This window comes from Dendrobates tinctorius, unplaced genomic scaffold (assembly GCF_039654945.1).
Source record: "Dendrobates tinctorius isolate UK_male_01 unplaced genomic scaffold, ASM3965494v1 ptg000241l, whole genome shotgun sequence".
NCBI lineage: Eukaryota > Metazoa > Chordata > Amphibia > Anura > Dendrobatidae > Dendrobates > Dendrobates tinctorius.
The window spans coordinates 30,642,212-30,662,500 of record NW_027361908.1 but is presented as its reverse complement, the minus strand read 5'-3'; the positions used below and the strand labels follow the sequence as shown (position 1 = coordinate 30,662,500).

Sequence of the window (20,289 nt, the reverse complement as noted above, 5' to 3'; positions counted from 1 at the left end):
GTGTGTGTGTATGTATGTGTGTATATATATATATATATATAAATATATATATAATATGTGTGTATTCTATGTGTATATATCTGTTATTTCGTTTGTGTTTTAACCTGTCATTGGGATCCATTATATGTCCATTTTGCAAGAGCCGGTGAGAAAATCTCATCATACGGATGCCATACGGATGTCACACGGTTGCTTAGATGCGAGAAATTCATCCTTCCATCCTGGCATTACAATCGAATGACATACGGATCACTGTTCATGAAAAATCTGTGCGATTCTGGTCTGTGAAAAACGGACCATATTTTTATACGTTGTGTGTGACTTCAGCCTTAAACAGAGTTCCTCCCTCAATTGATGCTGCATCACTGATTGTGGAACAGATTTTCCTTGTTTCCTGTGCCCTCCATTCCAAATTTATACCCCCTGGAAATAAAGTGACAGAGTTCCTCTTCATGTAACTGGGTGTAGACCACAGAACTTCTCTGTGGGTGTGGCAGTGTTTTGATTGTCCAGCCCCGGAGGAGAAAAAGTACCGTAAATGCGCACAGAGTGGTTGTGTGGTATGTATCCAGTTGGTTGAAGGGAAAGTTTGCTTCTTTATTTCCAGGGACATGATTTTGGAATGGAGGGGCACAGGCAAGAAACAAGAAAAAAAAAAAAAAAAAGAAGAAAAACTGTTCGGGAATCGGTGGAGCTTTGGCAATCGGAGGAAGTACTCAACTTGAATTTAAAAAAATCCAGTGAAAGGTCTTCTTTAATCCCTTCCCAAATATAGTTTACAAGGACGTTGTTTGTCAGGTCGCCTTATTTAAAGGGAATCTGTCACCCCTTTTATGAGATATCATATAATGATATCATTCAATTGTGTGTCACATAAGGATTCTCTTAGTACTTTTGTGTCCCCCTGACCCCGCACCTTTCATGCATAAATACCTTGTTTATATCGGTTCAAATGTATGTAAACTGCCGCTGTCCGGGACTTATTTACCTGCTCTCCCCTCCCCTGTCTTGCTCTACACATTTCTTCTTGTGTAGAGCAAGGCAGGGAGGGGGGAGCAGTTGAATAAGCCCCGCCCAGCGGACCGGACAGCAGCAGTTTACATACATTTGAACCGATATAAAAAAGGTATTTATGCATGAAAGGTGCGGGGTCAGGGGGAAGCAAAAGTACTAAGAGAATCCTTATGTGACACACAATTGAATGATATCATTATATGATGTCTCAAAAAAGGGGTGACAGATTCCCTTTAAAGCAGGCTCAGAAATTGAACCTGCTTTATTTCTGGCAGATGATGCTTTTTTTATTCATAGCTGTTGATCTGGCTGATTCCGCTGTCACTGACAGTTGCATTGACAGCACACTGTCCAGAGGATCCAACTGCCCTATGGCTCCCCACATCACAATCTCTAGGTGCCATAGTGTTGCCTTGATGGCTGCAGGCCTGCAGAAGACCCTGTTCCTGTTATGATGGTGCTTCTGTGAAGCTTTGCCTGTGGCTGGCATTGATAAAACACCATGAATCATCTCCCTCTTTCAATTGTACCTTCTGGAATCCAAGGTCTGTTTGTAACAAGCTTTATTTCCTGCACAATTACTTTCAGAACAACTCTCTGAATCTGTTGGCCCTCACTGAAACCTGAATCCAGGACTCTGACACTGTCTCCCCTGCTGCCAATTCCCATAGTGGCTTACAATTCTCCCATTCCCCAAGACCCACAAACAGACTTGGTGGTGGAGTTGTCATACTCCTGTTCTCACAATGCACTTTCCAGGTCATCCCCCCCAGTTCCAACACTCTCATTCCCTTCTTTTAAGGTCCACACCATCAGGCTCTTCCATCCCCTATCCCACAGAGTAGCGGTCATATACCGGCCCCCAGGCTCACCCACCCACTTCCTTGACCACTTCTCAGCCTGGCTGCCGCACTTCATGTCCTCAGAACTCTCAACCCTTATCCTGGGAGACTTCAACATCCCCATTAACAGGCCCACTTCCACATCTGCATCCCAGCTTCTATCACTAACCACTTCTCTCGGCCTCTCAAAGCTCTCGACCTCTCAGACACACAAAGCCGGAAACACCCTTGACCTGGTCTTTGTTCGGCTCGGTTCAATCTCTACCTAAATAACTCACCGCTTCCCCTCTCTGACCAAAACATTCTCTTCTTCACGCTCACAAATCCTCGCCAACCCCAGCACACTCCTACCTACCACACATTCAGAAATTTACAAGCCATTAACCCTCATACACTTGCAGACTCCCTACACTCATCACTGTCCCCAATCTTCTCTTTTTCCTGTCCTGATCTGGCTGTACATCACTACAATGACACTCTCAGCGGCACCCTTGACCAAGTAGCGCCCCTCACCCTCAGAACCTCCAAACACAGAGTAAAACAGCCCTGGCTCACATTGCAAACTCGACTTTTCCAGCGATGCTTTAGGAGTGCTGAACGCTTATGGAGGAAAACCCGCACACCAGAAGACTTCATCCACTTCAAATTTATGTTAAAAACCTATAACTCTGCCCTTCACCTTGCCAAACAGACCTACTATATCACCCTGAACTCCTCTATCCAACAACTCCAAGAAACTTTTTGACACCTTTCACTCCCTCCTCAGGCCAAAAGCACAAGCCCCTATCACAGACATTTGTGCTGATGACCTGGCCTCCCACTTCATAGAGAAAATAGATAACATCCGTCAGGAAATCCAATCCCAACCACTAAGTGCTGTGACTCTCATCCCTCCTGCATTTCCCCTGGCTCAGTCTCCACATTTGATCCCATCACAGAAGAAGTCTCAAGACTCCTCCCTTCTTCTCGTCCGACTACATACACTACCGACCCCATTCCCTCACATCTCCAGTCTCTCTCCAGTTGTCACAACTCGCCTAACTACAATATTTAATCTCTCCCTCTCCTCGGCCATTTTCCCATCTTCCTTCAAGCACTCTATCGTTACTCCATTATTAAAGAAATCCGCTCTCGACCCATCCTGTAAAAACAACTACAGAACAGTCTCCAATCTCCCCTTCATCTCTAAACTCTTGGAGCGCCTAGTCTATTCCCGCCTAACCCATTACCTCTTCACTCACTCCCTCCTAGACCCTTCACAGACCGGCTTCCCCCCCTACATTCGACTGAAACTGCACTCATCAAAGTTACCAATGACCTTCTGACAGCAAAATGTAACGGTGAACACTCTCTGCTCCTTCTTCTCGACCTCTCTGCAGCTTTCGACACTGTTGACCACCGTCTCCTACTCTCTAGGCTCCAGTGGCATTAAGGACACTGCTCTCTCTTGGTTCTCTACCTATCTTTCTGACCGCTCCTTCGGTGTTTTGTTCGCTGGCTCCACTTCATCTCCTCATCCTCTCACTGTTGGGTTACCTCAGGGCTCAGTCCTTGGCCCCCTTCTCTTCTCTCTGTACATGGCCCTAATTGGACAGACCATCAGCAGATTTGGCTTTCAGTACCATTTTATGCTGATGACACACAACTATACACATCATCCCTGCTGTACTACAGAATGCCAGTGACTGTCTGTCTGCATTCTCCAACATCATGTCCGCCCTCTATCTGAAACTCAACCTCACCAAAACTGAACTTCTCTGCTCCCGCCATCTGCTAACCTCCCTATACCTGACATTTCCCTCTCCGTGTGTGGCACCATAATAACACCCCCCGGCAGCAGGCGCGCTGTCTGGGTGTTATGTTTGACACCAATCTCTCCTTCACATCCCATATACAATCTCTTGCCCGCTCTTGCCGCTTACACCTAAAGAACGTCTCTAGAATCCGCCCTTTTCTCACCATGGAAACAACAAAAACCCTTACTGTTGCCTTGATCCACTCACGCCTGGACTACTGCAACACTCTATTAATTGGTCTACCCTTTACCCGACTTTCCCCTCTCCAGTCCATACTTAATGCAGCAGCCAGGGTCATACATCTGGCTAATCGGTACTCTGACACATCCGCTCTTCGCCAATGGTAACACTGGCTGCCCATTCATTATAGGATCCAATTCAAAGTACTTGTTCTCACCCACAAAGCTCTCCACAGTGCGGCACCCCCCTACATCTCCTCCCTCATTTCTTTTTTTTTTTTTTTTTATCAAATACATTTTTATTAATCAGAATTCAAAATACAGAATATACAGTAAATCTTCCACAAACAATAGATTTACAAATTGAACATCCCTGCTCCCCCCCTCCCACCCCCCCGTGTAGACAGCTTATATAACTCTTTTCTCCTTAAGATTTCTCTTACACTGTAATGTACCATTAGTCATCCTTTTTACCCATATTGTCAATCAAACCATACAAAACAGAAATGTTTCTATGTCCGGGTATTAGTGGTCTATCCACAACACCAGCATTGTAAAATATAGCACATTCCCATCAGTTAACTGTACCGTATTGTAGCCAGGGATTCCACAACCTCTTTTAGCATATATCCTTTCCTCCAGCCGGATGATACAAGACACCTGTTTCACAAACTCTCTCCCAGAAGGTGGTTCTTTCCTGATCCAGTTCCTCGCAATCAGCTTCCTTGCTACATATAGTAGTCTGGCTATAGCAAGCTTTGCACTATTAACTATGTCAATTTCCTCCACATATCCCAGTATGCAGACCAGTGGGTTTTTGGGCATAACACTTCCGTAAGCCCCTTCTATTCTGTTAATGACATTAAACCAGAACGCAGATAGCCTGGGACAATTCCACATCATATGAAGGATTCCGGCATCAGACCCCCCACATCTTGGACAGTCAGAGTTGTCCCTCAGCCCCATTTTAAACATCAGAAGGGGGTACGGTACACACGATGGATCACATAAAAATGGGACAACCTAGCTGGTTCACTCATAGTGAGTTTGGGGACATAATCTAGGACGCTGTCCCATACCTCGTCAGTCATCACCCCAATCTCTCCCTCCCATTTGGATCTTGCTTTAAGTGGGAAGCCCATTAAATGTGTATGCAATATATCTTTGTAGGTGTTAGAAATTACCCCTTTTGTAAGTCCAGCACCACTACATATACAGTCCAACACTATGTCAGATTGTATCTGCAGGTTTCTGGAAAGTTTTTGAGCCGTGATGGCATGCCGTACCTGACAGTAGTGGTACCATTCAGAATCCGGCAACTGAAACTCACTCTGTAATTGCACAAACGGTCTCAGCTCCCCGTTATCCATAATTTGAGACATTAATGTCAGCCCCCTACGTTTCCAGCCTTCCAGTCTCCCAAATCAGTTTCCGAATCTCTGGGAGGTTACTATTATCCCATATAACTGTGAATCTAGTCAACCCGGTCACCCCTCTCACCCTCTTTAGTCTCTTCCACAGGTCTTGTAAGAGTCGCAGAGTGGGACACCCGTCTCCCATTACACCCATTTTCCCATCTTCTAGGCCAAGTATCAACGGGCTTCTATTTAGTACGTATTCCAGCACTCCTCTGATGACGCCTGCCTTCTCTTGATTAGACCACCCTCTGAGATGTTGACTTTGGGCAGCTAAAAATACAGTTCTGGATTTGGTAGTGCCAGTCCCCCCTCATCCTTTGGTCTTTGCAAGGTTTCAAGCCTTATTCTAGGTTATTTATTACCCCATACCAAGGCCCTAAACAGTGAATTCACCACTCCGAACCTTTTCTGCGGTATCCAGATTGGGGAGTTGTGTAATATATATAAAAGCTTGGGCAGTAAAACCATTTTAAGTAGATTAATCCTTCCCACCACCGACAAGTGTAATTTGTTTCAAGTATCCACCTTAGTTCTTAGAATTGCCAGTAGAGGTACTAGATTAGTATTAAGGTACTCAGTCACCGGTAGGGAAACCTGTATCCCCAAATATTTAAACATTTCCACACATTGTAGTTTGTTGGCCCCTATGTCTTCCTGAGTCCATACCACCTCCTTGTCCACTTTAAATAGGCTTGATTTAGACCAATTTATGGTCAGTCTTGAGATCTCACCGAACCCCTCAATGGTCTGCACAGCATGATCCAATGAAGCCGAGGGGTCCCCTAGGAATAACAAAAGGTCATCCGCATACAGGCCCACCTTTTCCTCCAAATCGCCATATTGAAACCCCTTTATTGCCTTGTTGCGTCTAATAGCAGCCGCCAATGGCTCTGTCGCAATAGCGAACAGGAGCAGCGACAGTGGACAGCCTTGCCTCGTTCCTCTATGCAGCTGTATTACCGCAGACATTACCCCATTAATCTTAACTCTAGCTGTGAGTTGAGTATACAATAGCTGAATCCATGCTGTAAATTGAGGACCAAAGCCCATACTATGCAGCACTCTCCACAGGTATGACCATTCTACAGAGTCAAAGGCTTTATGGGCATCAAGTGAGGCTATCACCCTCCCACCTGGGTTATCGACTGGCAACTGCAGATTGAGATTTAGTCTCCGTATATTGGCTGCTGTTGGTCTGTTGGGCATAAACCCCGATTGATCCATATGGATCAATGTATCAACAACACCAGTTAGTCGGTTCGCCAGCACTTTAGCCAGTTGCTTTATCTAGTAGTAACCTATTGACCCTTTCATGTGCCTGCCTAAGTGTCAGTTGAGTGTCGGGTGTAGCGTGCTGTGCCATTTCTATTTCCGCCATAGTTAGGGCTTCCAGACTATCCACCTCATCTCGCTTAGTTTGTGTCTTTCTCCTACATATATCCCTGTATAGAATTCCCCGGAGATATGCCTTCATGGTGTCCCATACCACCAGAGGATGAGCACTATCATCATTATGGACAAAGAATTCCCCAATCTCTCGCATGATGCCCTGCATATTTATATGTTGTATCCAGGCCGGATGTAACTTCCACTCTCCCCTTATCCCTCCTCTCAAACTCTCCCGTTTAATGGACACAAGGATGGGACTGTGGTTCGAGATCACTCTCGGTAAGTATTGCACATCCCCCACCACTGCATTCATCAACTCATTAGCTAATGCCATGTCGATGCGAGATAGGGTATTATAAGAAGCTGAATAGCAGGAGAAGCACTGTTTCCCGTCATTTCTTACCCTCCAATGTCCATCAGACCCATTTCCCGAACTAAATTGCCAAATGGGGTTATAGTGTCACTCAATACTCCCAACGGCCTCCTATTCCTGTCCCAATAAGAGTCTATTACATTATTATAGTCACCCACTATCAAAAGAGGCAATACTCCCCCTCTTCCTGAGAATTCCCAAGTCTCCCTCAGCTTAGTACTCGAGTAGGGGGGTGGAATATAAATAGCGGCAATGCACATAAGGTGGCCAAATAATTTACATTTGATGACTACACACTGCCCATCCGGGTCAATATGCACCTCTATTTCCTCATATTGTATTGAAGTATGAATTAGCACAGATACCCCCCTTGCGTAGCTAGAAAAAGTAGAGTGATAGGCCCTCTGTATCCATCGCCTATTCAAGAGTCTCGTTGTGTGCGGTAAAAGATGAGTCTCCAGGAGGCACACCACCGATGGGCCCTGGTCTTGTATATATTTGAATATAGCTGCCCTCTTAGTTTTGTCAGATAAACCCCTAACATTCCAACTTAGTACCTTAATTTTCCCCCCCTCCATAGTGTTGATAACTGGAATTATTAATCGGTGTAGTTTTCCCCCTTGCTGTCTGAACCCATCCCTCCTCCCTCACGAGCATGGTTGTCTAATTTTGCATTTATAATTGTAGTGTTAACTTATGTGTTTTGAAACTGTTAAACTCTAAAGCGCTGCGGAATATGTTGGCGTTATATAAATAAAGATTATTATTATTATGATTTTTACCATATACTGCAATTCCGCCCCTGCAAGTGATGCCACTGGTGTCTGATCACTGGGTATTCTGACAGCGCACCACACTGACAGTGCTGGCTCATTACTACTGATCTGAGCAAGCAACACAGAGCACGCTGTTATTGTGCACAGTGCGGAAGTACTAGCCCAGCCCCTGAAATGAGCTTTCAGGGAGGGGGCAGAGGCTTTGACAGTGACTGCAGCCTTTGCCTCCTGATGACGCCTCCTTGACTGTCTAAGGATGCACTGGGAAGTCGAACTGGGAAGAAGTTGGGAAAACGAAGTGGTGCTCTTCTGAAGAAAAGAAGTTACGTCAATATCTTTTTAAAGAGATTATCTGGGTTGTAAAAAGTAAGTTGAAAAACTCCACATTTACCGGTCTTCCATTTCTTTCAGGCATTCCAATGATGTTCACTTTAATCCATCAGGAACGTGCGTCGCCTCTGCATCGTCTGATAGTACAGTGAAAGTCTGGGATATTCGCATGAACAAATTACTGCAGCATTATCAAGGTATCACATTTTAGTTGCATAAAATCTCAGCAACTGATTAATAGACATACGATGGGAACAAAACTATTTTTTATCCCTTTTATCCCTACAAAAATGATGAGATCTCTACTGTTGCATGTGCTGGACTTAGATCACTATGTGAAATTCTGCCGCTGTGGACTGTATCTTTCTAATGTTAGATAAGTTCAGCTCTGGTGATGTGGTTCACATTCTTCCAGAAATATAAGCTTTTTTATTGTTAATTTTTCTGATCTTTGTGGGTGGTATTGTCCGGGTAATAATGTAGGGCAACCTAACCATACCTCCAACAGAACTCTGGGAGTCACGCCTCGGTAATGACCGAAAGAATTGGCACTAAGTAAAAAGTTCTCAAACCATGTGGCGGATTTAAAAAAAATAAACAAATATATTTATATATATATATATATATATATATATATATATATATATATATAAAATCAGCAAGCAGCACCTGAACAGTTGCAATAGTTGGGTGCAAGGCTTCACAGTTACATACCAGTCCTTATACTATAAAAATCGAAGAAACAGCACACCATCATTTTAGTGCAGAAAAAAGCTATTTTACTAACCCATTTGTGCGTGACGTTTCGGCCCTGTGTGAGCCTTTCTCAAGCATTATACAAGTGCACATTCAGGATATTTAAAGTATGCAGTGAAGTGATTACAATTTACATCAGTTAGTGTCAAAACAATGCAATTTCATATCTTGTTATTCCATATTTATATATAAAGTGCAGAAGGATTTCCTGGATTTCTGTGATCTAGGACATAGTTCACCGGCGCATGCACACTAATGCTTTTCGGCTTTGCCCGCAGTTGGGCAAAGCATACTGCGCATACTCGTAATCTGGACGACAGCTACGGAAATTCCCAGAAAGACTGCATACAGCGGCCAAGGAGGGGTGGAGGGAAGGAGCCAAAACACCGCCCATGGACCGGACACAACTCATTTACATACCGCGCCAAATTGAGGTGACAGATTCCTTTTAAATATCCTGAATGTGCACTTCTTGAAAAAGGCCCACACACAGAGCCGAAATATCGCACTCAAACGGGCTATTAAAATCTTCATTTTAGTGCAAAAAAAGCTGTGTGCTGCTTCTTTGATTTTTCTATATCTATATATACAGCTTTGGCAAAAATTAAGAGACCACCACATGAAAACCCTGTCATGGGCAGCCCATTCTCCAGACCTGAACTCCATTGAAAACCTCTGGAATGTAATCAGGAGGAAGATGGATATACACAAGCCATCAAACAAAGAACTGCTTACATTTTTGTACCAGGAGTGGCATAAGGTCACCCAAAAGCAGTGTGAAAGACTGATGGCAAGCATGCCAAGACACATGAAAGCTGTGATTAAAAATCATGGTAATTCCACAAAATATTGATTTCAGAACTCTTCCTGAGTTAAAACATTATACCGTGTTCCAAATTATTATTCAAATGATATTTTTCTTTGATTTTCCTAAATTACGAAACCTCCCAATGATGACAGTATAATCTCCAAAATGAATAAAAACTCAAAATCTCAAAATGCACTTCTCCAAATTATTAGGCACAGTAGAATTTCTAAACATTTGATATGTTTTAAAGAACTGAAAATGCTCATTTGTGGAATTTGCAGCATTAGGAGGTCACATTCACTGAACAAAAAAAGCTATTTAACTCCAAAACATCCTTACAGGCCAAGTTACATGTTAACATAGGAACCCTTCTTTGATATCACCTTCACAATTCTTGCAGCCATTGAACTTGGGAGTTTTTGGAGAGTTTCTGCTTGGATTTCTTTGCATGAAGTCAGAATAGCCTCCCAGAGCTGCTGTTTTGGTGTGAACTGCCTCCCACCCTCATAGATCTTTTGCTTGATGATACTCCAAAGGTTCTCTATAGGGTTGAGGTCAGGGGAAAATGGTGGCCACACCATGAGTTTATCTCCTTTTATGCCCATAGCAGCCAATGACTCAGAGGTATTCTTTGCAGCAAGAGATGGTGCATTGTCATGCATGAAGATGAGTTTGCTCCTGAAGGCACGTTTCTGCTTTTTATACCATGGAAGACAGCTGTCAGTCAGAAACTCTTTATACTTTGCAGAGGTCATTTTCACACCTTCAGGAACCTTAAAGGGCCCTACCAGCTGTTTCCCCATGATTCCGGTCCAAATCATGACTCCTCCACCTCCTTGCTGACGTTGCAGCCTTGTTGGGACATGGTTGCCATCCACCAACCATCTACTACTCCATCCAGGGTTGCTCGACATTCATCAGTAAACAAGACTGTTTGAAAATTAGTCTGCATGTATGTCTGGGCCCACTGCAACCATTTCTGCTTGTGAGCACTGTTTAGGTGTGGCCAAATAGTAGGTTTATGCACCACAGCAAGCCTTTAAAGGATCCTACACCTTGAGGTTCGAGGGTCTCCAGAGGCACCAGCAGCTTCAAATATCTGCTTGCTGGTTTGTAATGGCTTTTTAGCAGCTGCTGTCTTGAACTTGCCTGGCAGAAACCTTCCTCATTCTGCCTTTATCTGCACAAACACGTCTGTGCTCAGAATCAGCCACAAATCTCTTAACAGTACAATGATCATGCTTAAGTTTTCAGGAAATATCTAATGTTTTCATCCCTTGACCAAGGCATTGCACTATTTGATGCTTTTCAGCAGTAGAGAGATCCTATTTCTTTCCCATGTTACTTGAAAACTATGGCCTGCTTAATAGTGTGGAACATCCAGTTTTCCTTTTATTGGGCTCACATGTCAAACTAATTATCACAGGTATCTGAGATTGATTTCAGTGATCCAAAGAATCCTGAGACACAATACCATCACTGAGTTTCATTGACAAAAAAAAACAAAACGCTATGACACTTAAATCCAATTTGCATAATAATTTGGAACATGGTGTACTATTGTTGTTTCTAAATGATTGTGAACTTGTTTTTTTAGCATTTGAGGTCCACAAGCACTGCATTTTTTTGTTATTTTGACCATTTCTCATTTTCTGAAAATAAATACAAAATTTTGTGCTTGAAAATTCGAAGACATGTTGTCAGTAGTTTATACAATAAAAGAGCAATTTACATTTTACTCAAAAATATATCTATAAAGAGCAAAATAAAAAATCAGACAAACTGAACATTTTGCAGGGGACTCTTAATTTTTGCCAGAGCTGTATGATATATATACTGTGTATGTGTGTGTGTGTGTGTATGTATATATATATATATATATATATACACACACACACACACACACACACACACACACACACACACACACACACACACACACACACACAGTGGGGAAAAAAAGTATTTAGTCAGTCAGCAATAGTGCAAGTTCCACCACTTAAAAAGATGAGAGGCGTCTGTAATTTACATCATAGGTAGACCTCAACTATGGGAGACAAACTGAGAAAAAAAAATCCAGAAAATCACATTGTCTGTTTTTCTTTTCATTTTATTTGCATATTATGGTGGAAAATAAGTATTTGGTCAGAAACAAAATTTCATCTCAATACTTTGTGATATATCCTTTGTTGGCAATGACAGAGGTCAAACGTTTTCTGTAAGTCTTCACAAGGTTGCCACACACTGTTGTTGGTATGTTGGCCCATTCCTCCATGCAGATCTCCTCTAGAGTAGTGATGTTTTTGGCTTTTCGCTTGGCAACACGGACTTTCAACTCCCTCCAAAGGTTTTCTATAGGGTTGAGATCTGGAGACTGGCTAGGCCACTCCAGGACCTTGAAATGCTTCTTACGAAGCCACTCCTTCGTTGCCCTGGCGGTGTGCTTTGGATCATTGTCATGTTGAAAGACCCAGCCACGTTTCATCTTCAATGCCCTTGCTGATGGAAGGAGGTTTTCACTCAAAATCTCACGATACATGGCCCCATTCATTCTTTCATGTACCCGGATCAGTCGTCCTGGCCCCTTTGCAGAGAAACAGCCCCAAAGCATGATGTTTCCACCACCATGCTTTACAGTAGGTATGGTGTTTGATGGATGCAACTCAGTATTCTTTTTCCTCCAAACACGACAAGTTGTGTTTCTACCAAACAGTTCCAGTTTGGTTTCATCAGACCATAGGACATTCTCCCAAAACTCCTCTGGATCATCCAAATGCTCTCTAGCAAACTTCAGACGGGCCCGGACATGTACAGGCTTAAGCAGTGGGACACGTCTGGCACTGCAGGATCTGAGTCCATGGTGGCGTAGTGTGTTACTTATGGTAGGCCTTGTTACATTGGTCCCAGCTCTCTGCAGTTCATTCACTAGGTCCCCCCGCGTGGTTCTGGGATTTTTGCTCACCGTTCTTGTGATCATTCTGACCCCACGGGGTGGGATTTTGCGTGGAGCACCAGATCGAGGGAGATTATCAGTGGTCTTGTATGTCTTCCATTTTCTAATTACTGCTCCCACAGTTGATTTCTTCACTCCAAGCTGGTTGGCTATTGCAGATTCAGTCTTCCCAGCCTGGTGCAGGGCTACAATTTTGTTTCTGGTGTCCTTTGACAGCTCTTTGGTCTTCACCATAGTGGAGTTTGGAGTCAGACTGTTTGAGGGTGTGCACAGGTGTCTTTTTATACTGATAACAAGTTTAAACAGGTGCCATTACTACAGGTAATGAGTGGAGGAAGGAGGAGACTCTTAAAGAAGAAGTTACAGGTCTGTGAGAGCCAGAAATCTTGATTGCTTGTTTCTGACCAAATACTTATTTTCCACCATAATATGCAAATAATATGAAAAAAAAACAGACAATGTGATTTTCTGGATTTTTTTTTTCTCAGTTTGTCTCCCATAGTTGAGGTCTACCTATGATGTAAATCACAGATGCCTCTCATCTTTTTAAGTGGTGGAACTTGCACTATTGCTGACTGACTAAATACTTTTTTTCCCCACTGTATGTATATATATATATATATATATACTAGATTATGGCCCGATGCTATCGGATGCGATAGCATCACACCTCTTGCCATGTTAACCCTCAACACACACACTCCTCTCACCTTTCACCATCTCCACTCACTCTTTCACTCCACATACGACCCCTTCTGTCACACCGTCTCTCATACTCACGCCGTCATCGCCGCTGCTCCACGATCCCCGACATCATCTTCCGCCGGCGCCATCCTGGATCCAGACGTTGTCCACGCCGGCGACATGTTCTTGCGGCGACGCCATCTTGAGTATCGTGAAATCCCGCGATAGTCAAGATGGCGTCGCCGGAAGAACATGTCGCCGGCGTGGCGACGTCGGGATCCAAAATGGCGTCGGCGAAATCTCGCGAGTTTTCGCCGACGCCATTTTGGATCCCGACATGTTCTTGCGGCGACGCCATCTTGAGTATCGTGAAATCCCGCGATAGTCAAGATGGTGTCGCCGGAAGAACATGTCGCCGGCGTGGCGACGTCGGGATCCAAAATGGCGTCGGCGAAATCTCGCGAGTTTTCGCCGACGCCATTTTGGATCCCGACATCGTCCTCGCCGGCGACATGTTCTTGCGGCGACGCCATCTTGAGTATCGCAGGATTTCGCCGATCCAAAATAGCGTTGCCGCAGGAACATGTCGCCGGCGTGGATGCCGTCGGGATCCAAAATGGCGTCGGCGAAATCTCGCGAGATTTCGCAGACGCCATTTTGGATCCCGACGTCCTCCACATCGGCGACATGTTCTTGCGGCGACGCCATCTTGACTATCGCGGGATTTCGCCGATCCAAAATGGCGTCGCCGCAAGAACATGTCGCCGGCGTGGAGGACGTCTGGATCCAGGATGGCGCCGGCGGAAGAAGATGTCGGGGATCGTGGATCAGCGGCGATGACGGCGTGAGTATGAGAAACGGAGTGAGAGAAAGGGTCGTATGTGGAGTGAAAGAGTGAGTGGAGATGGTGAAAGGTGAGAGGAGTGTGTGTGTTGAGGGTTAACATGGAAAGAGGTGTGCGGTGACGTCACCGGTTACAACTGGACGGAAGTTGTTACAACCGGAAGTTGCTTAGGGCATTTATTATTATAGATACACTGTGTTCCAAATTATTATGCAAATTGGATTTATGTGTCATAGAGATGTAATTTTTTGTTTTTCAAATAAACTCATAGATGGTATTGTGTATCAGGGCTCTTTGGATCACTGAAATCAATCTCAAATGCCTGTGATAATTAGTTTACCAGGTGAGCCCAATTAAAGGAAAGCTACTTAAGAATGATGTTCCACATTATTAAGCAGGGCACAGGTTTCAAGGAATTTAGGAAAGAAAAAGGATCTCTCTGCTGCTGCTGAAAAGCATCAAATAGTGCAATGCCTTGGTCAAGAGATGAAAACATTAGATATTTCCCAAAAATTTAAACGCGATCATCGTACTGTTAAGAGATTGTGGTTGATTCTGAGCACAGACCATGTTTGTGCTGATAAAGGCAGAATGAGGAAGGTTTCTGCCAGGCAAGTTCATCGGATTAAGAGAGCGGCTGCTAAAAGCCATTACAAACCAGCAAACAGATATTTAAAGCTGCTGGTGCCTCTGGAGTCCCTCGAACCTCAAGGTGTAGGATCCTTCAAAGGCTTGCTGTGGTGCATAAACCTACTATTCAGCCACCCCTAAACAGTGTTCACAAGCAGAAATGGTAGCAGTGGGCCCAGACATACATGCAGACTAATTTTCATACAGTCTTGTTTACTGATGAATGTCGATCAACCCTGGATGGTCCAGATGGATGGAGTAGTGGATGATTGGTGGATGGCCACTATGTCCCAACAAGGCTGCGACATCAGCAAGGAGGTGGAGGAGTCATGGTTTGGGCCGGAATCATGGGGAAACAGCTGGTAGGGCTCTTTAAGGTTCCTGAAGGTGTGAAAATGACCTCTGCAAAGTATATCGAGTTTCTGACTGACAGCTGTCTTCCATGGTATAAAAAGCAGAAATGTGCCTTCAGGAGCAAAATCATTTTCATGCATGACAATGCACCATCTCATGCTGCAAAGAATACCTCTGAGTCATTGGCTGCTATGGGCATAAAAGGAGATAAACTCATGGTGTGGCCACCATCTTCCCCTGACCTCAACCCTATAGAGAACCTTTGGAGTATCATCAAGAAAAAGATCTATGAGGGTGGGAGGCAGCTCACATTAGAACAGCATTCTGACTTCATGCAAAGAAATCCAAGCAGAAACTCTCCAAAACCTCACAAGTTCAATGGATGCAAGAATTGTGAAGGTGATATCAAAGAAGGGTTCCTACGTTAACATATAACTTGGCCTGTTAGGATGTTTTGGAGTTAAATAGCTTTTTTGTTCAGTGAATGTGACCTCCTAATGCTGCAAATTCCACAAATGAACATTTTCAGTTCTTTAAAACGTATTCAGCGGTCACGTGGTACCGCTCATTAAAGTAATGAATATGGACATAGGCGTGGAGCGCATACTCATTACTGTACCGCTAAATACAGGAATGTTATGAATGAGTCACCGTAGGAGGCAAAAGCAGAAATACAAGCTAAGTCCAGAAAACCAGAGAAGTAGGCAACTATCAGATTGCAGACCCCTGAACCTATCAACACAACTAGCAGTAGCCGTGGGGGGTTCCTACGATGCCCTAGACCCCTCGATCACAGCCAGAGAAATACATAGGCCTAAAGAAAGAAAGGGGAAATCTAAAACTTCCCCAGAGCAGACCCCAAAGCAATAGGCAGCCCCCAACATATAATGACGGTGAAGCAAGATGAAAATACTAACACAGACAGAAAGATAGACTGAGCAAAGACGGGGCCCCAAAACTACCTAGATAGGAAAGGAAAGTAAGGCTGCTGTCTGCAATCTGCCAAAACCCTATCAAAGACATAAGCCAACCAGCTGATATGAAAAAGGCCCTGAAGCAGCTAGGCTTCAAAAACTGAATCAGCACTCAGGTATTTTCAGAAGACAGAGCTACATGAATTCAGCACACCCCAGCAGGGAATGGCAGAAATCCAGAAAAACAAAGCAAAAACAAAGTCAAAGCACAAAAGCAAAAGGCCGAGCAGCAAACTTAGCTTTGGAGGAGCAGGAATTCAGACTGATCTCCAAGGATCCCACACAGAAATCACCCGCAGGGCAGAAGGGCGTCGGCAGCATTATATCCAGTCCGTAACTCCACTCAGCCAGTCACAATCATCAGCCTCAGGTGTTTGACAATCAGGCTCACTACCTTTCTTTACCAGAAGAGGGAGTTCCTCGGGCCTCAGTAATGAAGGGGAAAATGAACTCACAACAGTACCTCCCCCTTGAGGAGGGGTCACCGAACCCTCAACTATGCCACCAGGGCGATCAGGGTGAGCCCGATGAAAGGCACGCACCAATCGTTTGGCATGAATATCAGAGGCGGAGACCCAGGAATTATCCTCCTGACCATAACCCTTCCACTTAACCAAATACTGGAGTCTCCGTCTAGCCAGACGGGAATCCAGTACTTGCTCTACCTCATACTCCATGTTACCTTCAACCAATACAGGGTCTGGAGGTGCCACCCCCGGAACAACAGGTTCAACAAACCTCTTCAACAAAGATTTATGGAACACATTATGGATTTTAAATGTGACAGGAAGAGCCAAACGAAAAGAGACCGGATTAATAATCTCCACAATCTTGTAAGGTCCAATAAATCTAGGCTTAAACTTAGGAGAAGCCACCTTCATAGCAATATTTTTTGATGATAACCACACCATATCACCAACCTTAAACTGGGGACCAATGGTCCTATGTCGGTTGGAAAACCGCTGGGCCTTTTCCTGGGAGAGAGATAGCTTATCCACCACTTGGTCCCAGATCTGGTGTATTCTCTCCACCACAGTGTCAACACCTGGGCAGGCAGAGGGCTCCACCTGCCCTGAAGAAAATCGAGGATGAAACCCAAAGTTACAAAAAAAAGGTGACATCAAAGTGGCAGAACTAGCTCTATTATTCAAAGCAAATTCGGCCAAGGGCAAAAATGAAACCCAATCATCCTGATCAGCAGAAATAAAACATCTCAAATATGACTCCAAGGTCTGGTTTGTTCTCTCTGTCTGCCCATTGGTCTGAGGGTGAAAAGCAGAGGAGAAGGACAACTGAATTCCCAGCCTGGAACAGAAAGTTCTCCAAAATCTAGACACAAACTGCACTCCTCTGTCAGATACAATGTTCTCAGGAATCCCGTGCAAACGAACCACCTGTTGTAAAAACAGGGGCACCAACTCAGAGGAAGACGGCAACTTAGGGAGTGGTACAAGATGAACCATCTTAGAGAACCTATCACAAATCACCCAAATAACAGTCATCCTCTGAGAGACAGGCATATCAGAGATGAAATCCATTGAAATATGGGTCCATGGCCTCTTGGGGACAGGCAAAGGCATCAACAACTCACTAGAGCGAGAACACGATTTAGACCGGGAGCACGTCCCACAGGACTGCAAAAAATTCCTGACATCACGAGACAAGGAGGGCCACCAAAAAAACCGACTCACCAGATCTCTAGTACCAAAAATACCTGGATGACCAGCCAAAGCAGAGCAATGAACTTCAGACATCACTCTCTTCTTCCACTGGTCAGGAACATACAACTTTCCACTGGGACAACGCTCAGGTTTGTCCTCCTGGAGCTCTTCCAGAGCACGTCTCAAATCGGGCGAGATGGCAGAAAGAACTACCCCTTCGCCTAAGATGGTAGCAGGCTTGGTCACCACAGGAGAATCAGCAAGGAAGCTCCTAGAGAGGGCGTCTGCCTTGACATTCTTTGTTCCAGGAAGAAAAGAAACCACAAAATCAAAACGTGTAAAAAAACAAGGCCCACCTAGCCTGTCTAGGGTTCAAGCGCTTAGCCGACTCTAGGTAAATCAAATTCTTGTGGTCAGTGAGGACCACGACTTGATGCTTAGCTCCCTCCAACCAATGTCTCCACTCCTCAAATGCCCATTTCATGGCCAACAGTTCCCTATTCCCCACATCATAGTTACGTTCAGATGGAGAGAACTTTCGGGAAAAGAAAGCACAGGGATTCATTTTAGATGTTACAGGATCCTTTTGGGACAAAACAGCTCCTGCACCAATCTCAGAAGCATCCACCTCTACCTGGAATGGAAGTGAGACATCAGGTTGCCGCAAAACCGGGGCGGTGGTGAATCTTCGCTTCAACTCCTGAAAGGAAGAAACAGCCTCCAGAGACCAATTTAACACATCAGCACCCTTTTTAGTCAAATCAGTCAATGGCTTGGCAATACTAGAAAATTTTGCTATAAATTTCCGATAAAAATTAGCAAAACCCAAAAACTTCTGGAGGGCCTTCAAAGAAGTGGGCTGAACCCAATCGTGAATGGGCCTGTACCTTGGCCGGGTCCATTTCAATAGTTGACGGGGACAAAATAAATCCCAAAAAAGAAATCCTCTGTACTCCAAAAAGGCATTTAGATCCCTTGACATACAGGGAATTCTCCCTCAAGATCCGGAACACAGTCCGAATATGTTCCACATGAGAATCCCAATCCTTGGAGAAGATCAAAATATCATCCAGATAGATAATCAAAAATTTATCGACAAAATCTCGGAAAATATCATTCATGAAGCACTGGAAGACAGAAGGGGCATTAGTGAGCCCAAAAGGCATCACCCGGTACTCAAAATGTCCCTCCGGAGTATTAAACGCCGTCTTCCATTCATCCCCATGCTTAATGCGAATAAGATTATACGCCCCCCTGAGGTCAAGCTTGGTAAACCAGCAAGCACCATTAACTCTGGAGAATAGATCAGAAATCAGGGGTAACGGATACTGATATTTAACAGTAATTTTGTTGAGGGCACGATAATCAATACAAGGTCTTAATGATCCATCCTTTTTGGCTACAAAAAAAAACCCGGCACCCAAGGGTGACGAGGATGGTCTAATATGACCCTTCTCCAACGCCTCCTTAATATAGGATCGCATAGCCTCGTGCTCGGGTACAGATAAATTGAAGAGCCGACCCTTGGGAAATTTACACCCCGGGCTCAGTTCAATTGCACAGTCATAACTCCTATGAGGAGGCAGAGACGCAGACTCATTCTCACTAAATACATCATAAAAGTCCGCCAAATAATCAGGAACATCATGCGACTGAGGAGAGGTGGAAAACACCGGAGCCTCACTAAAGGCACACCGACAACCCCAACTCACCACAGACACAGATTTCCAATTCAAAACTGGATTATGAATCTGTAACCAGGGAAACCCCAGAACAACAGTATCATGCAGATTATGCAACACCAGAAATCTGCAATTTTCTTGATGGTCTGGGGCGACCCGCCTTGCCACCTGGGTCCAAAACTGGGGTTTATTTTTAGCCAAAGGAGTAGCATCAATTCCCCTCAAAGGGATAGGCGTCTGCAGAGGTGTCATCGGAAATCCACAACGTTTAGCAAAATCCAAGTCCATTAGGTTTAGGGCTGCTCCCGTATCCACAAACGCCTTGGCGGAAAATGTGGACAGGGAGCAGATCAGAGTAATTGCCAGAAGAAACTTAGGTTGAACACCCCCAACAGAAAACGTGTGTGCCAAGCGTTTCTCTCGTTTGGGACAGACAGAAATAATATGCAAGGCATCTCCACAGAAAAAACACAACTTATTACGCCTTCTGAACTCCTGACGCTGCTCTCTGGAAAAAACTCTATCACATTGCATAGGTTCAGACATTTGTTCAACAGGTGGCAACACCTCTCGTGCAGCTTTGCGTTCGCGCAAACGCCGATCAACCTGAATGGCTAATGACATAGAATCGTCAAGACCAGAGGGAACAGGAAATCCCACCATAGTATCTTTTACGGCTTCTGACAACCCCTTCCGAAAGAGAGCAGCCAAGGCATTATCATTCCAGGTAGTAAGTACTGCCCACTTTCGGAATTTTTGACAGTACAATTCTGCAGAATCACGACCCTGGCTCAATGCCAGCAGGGTCTTTTCAGCCTGATCAATG

The 20,289-nt window shown here is 44.5% G+C and overlaps 1 protein-coding gene across 2 annotated transcripts in view; it reads left to right on the top strand.

Moving 5' to 3' along the window:
• POC1B (POC1 centriolar protein B) overlaps window positions 1-20,289 on the top strand; it is a 162,685-nt gene that overhangs the window by 18,723 nt on the left and 123,673 nt on the right. For both annotated transcript variants that reach the window (XM_073557015.1, XM_073557016.1), the window contains exon 6: window positions 8,199-8,314. In XM_073557015.1, the coding sequence (XP_073413116.1) occupies window positions 8,199-8,314 (116 nt within the window). The remainder of the gene's footprint in view (window positions 1-8,198; window positions 8,315-20,289) is intronic.